Source organism: Melospiza georgiana, chromosome 12 (assembly GCF_028018845.1).
Source record: "Melospiza georgiana isolate bMelGeo1 chromosome 12, bMelGeo1.pri, whole genome shotgun sequence".
NCBI lineage: Eukaryota > Metazoa > Chordata > Aves > Passeriformes > Passerellidae > Melospiza > Melospiza georgiana.
Window position 1 is genome coordinate 5,137,904 of NC_080441.1, and position 9,282 is coordinate 5,147,185.

Below are 9,282 nucleotides of genomic sequence, written 5' to 3' on the forward strand. Positions count from 1 at the left end.
AGCAGCTCCTCTCCCTCCCTGTGGGGCTCTAAAAAGTGCTGTGCAAGGGACAGCTTGGATACACCCAAGTACTGCATAATTGTAGGGATATGTAAGTGTAGGTTTTGATGGGATTTTGGGAAAAAATTCTTCCCTGTGAGGGTGGGGAGGCCCTGGCACAGGGTGCTCAGAGCAGCTGTGCCTGCCCCTGGATCCCTGCAAATGTCCAAGGCCAGGCTGGATGGGATTTAGAGCAACCTGGGATAGTGGAAGGTGTCCCTGCCCATGACAGGAGTGGGATGAGCTTAAAGAACCCTCCCAACCCAAACCATTCCATGATGAACCTACAGCTGATAAACAGGAGCCTGGCAGGCACTGGAAGAGCAAGAAGCACCAGTTTGTACTGGAAAAGGATGCTCCTTCAGGGACTGATTCACGGAAAACCCAGCAAAATCCCTGCTACCCAGGGTGTCCCACCCTGCAAGGGATTTTTCTGCTGCTTGAGGGAGGGTTTGCTCTTGAGTCTCCATGTGACACCAGGGAGAGTTTTGGGTTTGCTCTTTCCTGTTCTCTGTTTGGAAGGGGCAAGCTGTGTTGCAGAAATGTCAGAAAAGCAATCTGAAAACAAACTGGCAAAGTCCCAGTGGGAACTGGAGCTCCTGGGAAACCTGGAGCTGCTGCTGCCAGTAAAGTCGGAGCCACAATCCAGGATTTGCTGTTGCTCATGGGGGCTTATAAATAACCTGTCCGTGGTCATTCAGGGCCACCTGGATGTCCAGCCCAGCTCCTCAGGGTTGTGCCATTCCCCAAACACCCGGGAAAAGCCACAGTGCTGGTGAAGATCCTGCTGGTGTGGCTTGTCCTGTCTGCGGGAGCTGCCCTGAGCCAGTCCCGGCATTGGTGAGGTTTTATTGGATTTCCTGTTTTGCCTCCACACTCTGCTGGGTTTGGGCCATCTGAAACAGCATTTTCCAGCCCTGAAAGCTCTTTTTTTTCCCCCCCAAGCAAACAAGGAAAACATGGCCTTTTGTTATTTATGTTTTTTGTGAGAGGAGGAGGAGATTTGGGACAGAATGAGCCCCAGGGTAGCGGCTTTTCTGCCTGCTCCTTGAGTTTTCTGCCTGTCTCTGGCACACTTTAGGTACCAAAGCAAATTCCTCCAGTTTGTCTGGGTCTCCCATCTGGTCTCCCCCATCAGCACCCATTCTGTGCTTCCCAGAAACGCTGCATGGGGTGGAAATGTGCATCCAATCACGGGAAAAGCTGTTTTCTATCAATCCCTCCCTGCCTACATTTACTTAAAAAATTTCCTGAGGGTTTTCTGAGGAGGAGACCTCAGAACCCCTGCACTGGCCACTTTTCAAGGCTTCTCTGAGCCCCAGACTTGGGTGTCCCCACCAAATTGTGTCACTGCTCTGAGAGGAGATGTGGAGCATAATGAGAATATTCCGAGCACTTAAAACAATACTCCTGAAGCTTGAATACACATTGGGATCATTTTATTTCCTCAGAGTTTGAAGCTTTCAGGGCATACTGGAGTCAGTTTTGTACATTTTCTCAGTACCCACTGAAGGTTGGGATGGTTTTTGGTGGTCAAAGCAAAACTGAAAGTTTGGATAACATCTTCATGTGCAACCACACACGTCAGCAACATGACAAACAACACAAGACTCCCAAGAACAACACAAGAGACACCAATGACAAGTCCCTGTTTTTGCAGCTCACACCAGAGCTCTGTGAGTTCATGTGCCCTGGGAGGTGTCACATTTCCCTCTTTGCTTGTGGCATATCTATCATAGTTTGTCTTCCAGATATTGATCTCCCATAATTAGCCAAGCACCTGCAGCTCCCAGGAGCCAGGTGGGTCCTTCTGCTCAGCTCTGGGTGCCTTTTCCAGCAGTGTGAGCTAAGCCCAGTTTGCTGAGCCCTCTCTTATAACACTGATGTGACATAGGTTAATACTCTGCTTGGCTACAGTCTTGCAGTCCAGATTAGGCTGCCTTGGACCCAAGTGATGGATTTTCATAGTGGAAAAGGTTCAGTTTACGTGGAGATGATGAACTGTCCTGATCCAGAGCCCAGTGTGAGTGTGGTGGATGCTCCAGGTGATGGTGGCTGTAGGTACCCAGGATCAGGGCTGAAATCCCCAGAGCTGTGCCAAGGCTGAGCCTCTCACTCACAGCTCAGGGTTCAGAAGGATTCTCAAAATGGCAAATCTGCAGAAGTACTGAAACACCCGAAATGAGGCACCTGAACCCACTGCAGTCCAGCCATTGGCATCAACAATGGCTTTTGAGGGGATGGAAGCCAACAGTCCCCAGCAGCAACAGCACAACCAGCAGATCTTTTGGCACCACAACGTCCTCATGGATCAGGTCCTGCCACCTGTGTCACACAGGGACAGTTCCAGACGGATTTGGAGAGCAGAGCAGTCCTCCCTGCAGCTCTGAGAAGCCCCTGCATGGACAGGGCTCTCACGAGATGGACTCCAGCAGCAGCTCATCGGGGGGCACAGTGGGGATGTCCATGCTGTTTATCTGGCCAAAGAACTTGGGAAGAGACCAGAACTTGAGGCGGGGGAGATTCCTCTTCCTGACGCGGATGTCGTGGGCGGTGTCGGTGCCGGAGGCGCTGCTGCGGCGGGGCGGGAGCCGCGTCCTCAGGGCCACGCAGCCGTGGCGCAGCAGCTGCGCCTGGAACTCGGAGGTCATGAAGTAGTAGAGGACGGGGTCCAGGCAGCAGTTGAGGCTGGCCAGGCACAGGGAGATGGGGTGGAAGCGCAGCGTGCTCCGGTGCAGGGCGCAGTCCCGGATGACGTTCTCGATCACCATCATGAAGAAGGGGAAGTTGATGTGGTAGGGGGTGAAGCAGATGAAGAAGACGGCGGCGCACATGAGGACCATCCTCAGGGCCTTCCGCTTCTCTCCAGCGTCCTGCAGCGCCGTGGGGCCCTCCCGCAGGGAATGCCACATCCTCCACGTGCACCAGGCGATGGTGCCGAAGGGGATGACGAAGCCAAACAGCTCCGCCACCGTCACCAGCGCGATGGCGGCCCCGGGGCTGAGCTGCTTCACGCCCAGGTCCGAGAAGCAGCTGTTGATGGAGTTGGACAGGGCTGGGCTCCTGACGATGATGAGGGGCAGGCAGGCAGCCCCCACCAAGAGCCAGACCAGGGCGCTGATGGCCACGTCGTAGCGGCGCTTCCAGCCCTTGGCTCGGAAGGGGTGCAGCAGGAACAGGTACCGCTGGATGCTGATGCAGCTGAGGAAGCAGATGCTGGCGTACATGTTGAGGTACTTCAGGTAGAAGCACACCTGGCACAGGAAGCTCCCGAAGGGCCAGGTGTGGTTGATGTAGTAGTAGGTGCGCAGGGGCAGCGAGAGGACGTGGGCCAGGTCGGCCACGGCCAGGTTGATCATGAAGATGACGGCTTTGCTCTTCCTGCTGAGGAACCGGCACAGGACCCACAGGGCAGCGCTGTTGGCCAGGAGCCCCGGGATGAAGATGAGGGTGTAGGTGGTGGCATAGAGGGTGGACTGGAAGGACATCTGGGGGTCAGAACAGTTCCTGGAGGACACGTTGCTCTCCATCCTGGCTGGGTCTCTTCGCTCATGGGGCAGGCACAGCAGGGGAAGGGGTCCTGGAGTGAGAAAAAAGATGCTGTAAAGCCAAAATCTCTCCATGGAGTGAGTGTGCTTTAGGATAGAAGGATCAGTTGTGTGCAAGTCAGTGTGTGTGGGGAAGGGTGACCCCACTCCCAGGGAGGGATTCCAGGCATCCTCTACCCTCTCCCTGCAGAGGTGCTCTGCAGGATCTCGTGAGATGCCCCAATTACAGTGAATACCCTGATCTCTGTAACATCCATCTCTTGATTGCCAGAGAGCTTCTGCAGCTCCCAGGGTTTTCCAGAACCACTTTTATTTTATCAAGTTTCCCATCACACTCTGTCAAATTGGTGCTCTACATCTACAAGCAATTTCAGCTGGACTGTAAATAAATAGAGATTTGAAATAGATTTAGGCACTGTCTTTGCAGATCCATGCAGGGATCTAATGTGAATCGGCAGCAAAGGCAATAATTAACATCCCCAGGCAGCTGAGGCCAGGGGAGAGCTGCAGACAGATCCATCAGCTCTGGCTCCAGAGTTAAGGGTAGATTTATAAGTTAATAACTGGCCGAACACACGCCAGTTGCTCTGCTGGCCCTGCTAACTCAATTCCAGCACTCCCGGCACATTGTGCAGGCATCGTGCTGGAGCAGCAGGAATTATCCCTCAGCAGCAGGAATTATCCTTCAGCAACTGCTCAGGACATGCAGGGAGACAAATACAACTCCTCTCTAGTTAAAGTAGAAATTATTCACCTCCATTTACCCATCCCAGCTCACCCAGCGCTGAGGGGATTATTAGCGGGTCATGGGGAGTTCAGGTGTTCCTGCTGCTCACTGGAGAGGTGATGGATTTTGCTGTTCATGAGCAGATCCCAAGGGAAAGAATTTGTTCTTTTGGGAAGAGGGGATTTGGCAGCAGCAGGATACAAACCCAGGGGCTGCAGCATCATCTGGAACAAACAGGAGGATTTTCCCCCTTGGAAATGGAACCTGTGAGAAGTGAGCAGCCTGCCTTGCCCTTCCCTGCCTGGAGCTGGGGCTGGCAGAGCCCTCAGCACCTCCTGTCACTGTCACCCAGCCCCTCATCAGCAGTAATTAATTAAGAAGCAGCCACAGTGTTGTTTCCCAGAGCCTGGTGTTTGTCACAGGGATGGATTTCCAGAAGCGAATTCATCCCAATGCTTCAAGGTATCGGATGAAGTCTCCTCCATCCTGCTCTTCCTCACCTGGGCAGCTCTTTGGTGGGGTTACCATGTTTTCAGGATCAGGAGGAAATCATAATTTTAGATATTTTATATTTTTATGTGCAGATAAATATCTAAAATACAGCCATGGCCTCTCAGCTGGCTGCCCCCAGCCTCACCTCTGATGTCAGCAGGGTCAGTGCTCCCACCCTGCTTTCCAAACTGAGCCTTTCCCAATCTGCCTTCCTGCTTTTCCTTGTTTTTCCAGTGGAACTGGGGCTGCTGAGTGAGGGCACCTCTCAGTTGCCAACTGTGCCAGAGCTTTGTGATTGCTCCACTGAGCTGGGAAAGGCAGGGGAGAGTGGGCATATGTGCTGAGGGAATACTGGGAAACAGCCCCTTGGTCCCTGCAGGGTCCCTGTGCCCCTCACCTGCCCAAAAATCCATCAGGGACTTGTGCCCTTGGCACTCAGTCTGTTTAACCCAGGCAAAGGGGTGGCAGGACTTGTCTTCACACCCCTGCAGAAAACAGAGAGGACAGACTGCCAGGGAGCGTGGGGGATGCAGCTGTTCCCAGCCCCTGGCACAGCTGTCCAGTGACAGAGGTGGCACCTGGTGTGGGCTCATGGAAGGGGTCACAGAGCCCACGGTGTCCCTGCCACACAGCTCCGCCCAAATCCTACACCTCGTCCATGGGGAGCTCCCTGCTGCTTTTCTCCACGTTTTTGACTTTTCCTGGGAGCACAGGAGTGCCTGTTCCTGGTGGGAGAGCTGGCTGGCCCTCCTGGTACCCCACACAGCTTTGGAGGGCACTGGCAGGAAAGCAGCAGAGATCTCCACCCTGGGCGGGGGTCAGGCCAGGCTTGTTCACCACAACAATTCCTGGGAAGGTGGAGTTGTGCATTTTTTATTGTTTTCCAGTTTTCCCTTTGCCCCACATCCCTCCAGCTTCCCCCTGCCTTGCTGGGGGTGCCAGGACAGAGATGCTCCTGTGGGCTCTGTCTGGGGTTTGGTTCAGTGCCTTTATAAATCTTCTATAAAATATTTCTGCCGTTCTTTGATTATTTTCCCATTTCATCCATGCATGGATTTAAACACAGGCAGGAGCAGGGAGTGTTTTTTTTGGCAAGGCTGAGTTTTAATCAGCTGAAATTCCACGAGGGAGCCCGATATCAGTGCCCGAGGAGCCAGAGCACTGACTGTGGATGCAGCCCCGCCATTCATTAAACATCAAATAACTGCAATTAATTAGGAGGCCAAGGCAGCTCTTAGAGCAGCCGGGGCTGATTTTTGGAGCGTTCCTGGAGGCGAATGTGGCTGGAAACCGCCCGGCTCCTGTGAATCAGCCCGGGCCCCACCCAGCCCCACACCACCGCGCTGTTCCTGCATTTGCTGCTCCCGATCCATTGGCAAACTCGCCCTCATCTTTTCCATGGGCTGCTCGGACAGCCCAGGCTAAAGCTGAGCTCCAGGCATGGCTGGGGAGAGCCCCCCGAGCTGGGGAATGGGGGCAGAGCTGCCTCCCTTCAGCGCTGGGATGCTGGAGGGAAAAGCAGGCTTGGGGGAAAAAAAAAAAAATTAAAAAAAAATAATAAATCCACTTATGGCTTAAAATGCGGTCTTGGTTTAAGTAGTGGAGTTTTCTGGCTCTGGGGTTGTAAGCAATAATTTTGTTTGTTTAATCTAGGCACTAATAGGAAATGCGTAAATAGAGCTGGTTGCTGATGGCAGCCTCTGTCAGTGAGGACAAAACTGAGGTGTTTTTGGCTAAAACAGCCTCTCCCCATGTCCTCCCCCACACCACAGCCTGTCCCAGGCACCGACTCCCTTCACCCACCCTCGGAGACCAATTTGTGGGCACAGCAGAAGCGGCTGAGAATGTTGCACCAGCTCCCGCCCGATAACCATCTCTTGAAGAACTACAGAGAAATTATAAAGTCGCTAAAACTGCGCCAGTCTCAGCCTTGTGAAGCAAAGAGCAGAAACGCCACTCACCTTGCTGGGCTTCCCATGCTCGGGGGGGGTCATAGCCGTGCTAGGGAGCAGCCAGCGTCCTGCTTTTATTTCGCACTGCTTCTCTCAGCAATCCCAGCGCCTCCTCGTTCAACTTCCACATGGTTTCGGAGCGCTGGAATCTTGCCGGCATCTGCAGCCCGGTCCGGTGGCTGCAGAACAGGAAATCCTGTATTTTGTTTCTCTGCTCCGCACCAAATGTGTGCAGCTAATGACGTGAAAGCCGCTGGGAAGGCGATGACGTCGTTTGGTGACAGTGCCCTGGGATGGACACCTCGGATTTGTGTCCCCGCTGGGCACAGGGGCTGTGCGAGGGGATGGGGCCCTTCCCTCCGGCTGCTCCTGCTCCTCTCCACGGTCACTTTGCCCGGGAAGAGCTGTAAAATACAGGAGCAGCCTCCCAATAAGCGCTCGCTGAAGGAAAACCGAGCGCTCTGCCAGTGTGAGTTACTGGAAGGGAGTAATTTTCCCTCATTTTCTTGGAAGCTTGGTTAGCCTCAGACTATCAAGGCTGCAGGCTAAAGCTGGAGGGTTTGGGGTTTATTCCTGACATAATGTGATGGTTTAAGGTGGAGATTTCCCCCAAAATACTGTTGTTTAAAAAACCCATAACACGCATAATTCCCAACCTTATTCTTTAATTCCTTTCATTCCCTTCCTATATATATATGCACATACAGAACGTTTTTAGCTGTTTTTCTGCCTGCTGAGCATGACTTCCTTTCTGCAGGGCTGAAGAAGTGGTGTAACTTCATGGTGTGACTTACGAGCTGCCTCTTTTCGAGCTGAGCAGTTTTACTTGATAGCCAGAGTCACAGCTCATGGCCCAGGGCTTGTACAGATAATTTGGCTGTTGGAAGTAACATAAAAATAAAAATACTATTCCTTTTCCTGGAGGTAACATAAAAATAGAAATACTCCTACCCTATTTTTTGTAAATGGTTGTGTAACCTCACAAAATTAATGTGAACAGAACTGTGGAAGAGAAACGAAAGGAGGAAGATCTCATAAACTTGTTAGCAGCTCAGGGGTTGGGGTCAGGAGTGCACCGGAGCTGTGGCACCCACTCAGCTGCCAGGTCTCCTTGTGTCCAGAAATCACAGAATCTGAGAGTGATTTGGATTGGGGACCTTAAAGACCCTCTGATTCCAACACCCCTGCCATGGGCAGGGACACCTCCCACTATCCCAGGTTGTTCCAAGCCTGTCCAGCCTTGGACACTTCCAGGGATGGGGCAGCCCCAGCTTCGCTGGGCACCCTAAATCCCCATAGTTCTCATCTCAGAGGATTTGGGAGATGCAAGAGCTGTTTACCATTCCCAGTTTTCTTCCTGTGCATCTCTTCCAGCAGCTGGTGCTGATGCTGGGAAGAAGGAGCAGCCCTCGTGTGTTTGTGGAGCATTCAGAGAGCACAGAAGGGAGGCTGGCACTGTGCCCTGTCCGTCTCCAGAGGGCAGAGGTTAATCCCAAAGTGAAGGGGCTGTTTTATCAGGATATCCTGCCTGGGACATCCTATTTCTGTGTCTGCAGCAGCATATCCAGCCATCCCTGAGCCCTATTTTTAGGTGTTTGTTTCCAGCTGTGCTGCTGGGGAGGGAGAGATCAGTGGATGTCAGACCCAAGCGAGGGCTTTGTAACCAAGCTGAGCTCTTCTTCTGCTCTTTGACTTTTTGGAGAACTTTTGCAGAGGATCACAACATTTCTGGCCATGAAAAGCTGAGGGATTGACAAACCTCATCCTTCCACACACATGGATCAACCTCTCCATTCTTCTTTCAAATTGAGCATGTTTTTGTTTAGCATTTCTGTTTCTCTGGCTCATCCCCAACGTGCCTTTCACACTTGGCAATGTTCTGCTTTCAAAGGCAGAAGACACAAAGGAACTTTTAAAATAACTTTTTTAATAACTGTGAGACTTTATCTAAGGCCTCCAGATAAAGGTCTCTTCTCCTGCAGCCTGGTATCCTGTGGGCAGGGGGCCAAATGCAGATGATCAGCATCTCTCAAGCGCTCAGCATTGAGAATATCTGACAGGATGCACCTGAAGGATGTATGAAAAGCAGGGGGAGGAGGAGGTTTGTTCACACAAAGCAGCTTCACCCTTGTGCAGGGAGCTGAGCAGGGCTGGGTGAGCCCCCAGCTCATTGTCCCTCTCGCTGTCACACAGAGTTCTGTGCAGGGAGAGCATTTTGGAAAGCTCTGATTCATTTTACAGCAAATAATTATCAATGGCTCCCTTACTTTTTGGGCTAAGCCTTTGTCTAATCCACAAACCCAGCATTTTTGGTTAAAATGTACCATTCATCCCCAAAATCTTTTAAGTGCAATGAAGTGGTTTCATGTTTTTGAGCTGTGGGGTTGTTATCCTGCATTTCCAGCATATTTTGTTTTTCCTCTGGGCAGAGAGCTGATAATTTCATTTAAGGGAAGCAAGAGGTACTGCAAGATCCTGCAGCTCAGCACCTGAAGCTGCAGAAAGGCTTTAAATCCCTGAGGAG

General features: G+C 52.1%; 1 protein-coding gene across 1 annotated transcript; it reads right to left on the reverse strand.

Annotated features, from left to right (window-relative positions):
* Nucleotides 1-2,453: 2,453 nt before the first annotated feature.
* Nucleotides 2,454-6,846, reverse strand: LOC131088521 (putative P2Y purinoceptor 10). Its single transcript, XM_058032648.1, has 2 exons — nt 6,768-6,846; nt 2,454-3,619 (listed from the first exon to the last, which is right to left on the reverse strand). Exon 2 carries the CDS (start codon nt 3,567-3,569, stop codon nt 2,454-2,456), a length of 1,116 nt encoding a protein of 371 aa, XP_057888631.1. The 5' UTR covers nt 3,570-3,619; nt 6,768-6,846.
* Between the last annotated feature and the right edge of the window lie 2,436 nt (nt 6,847-9,282).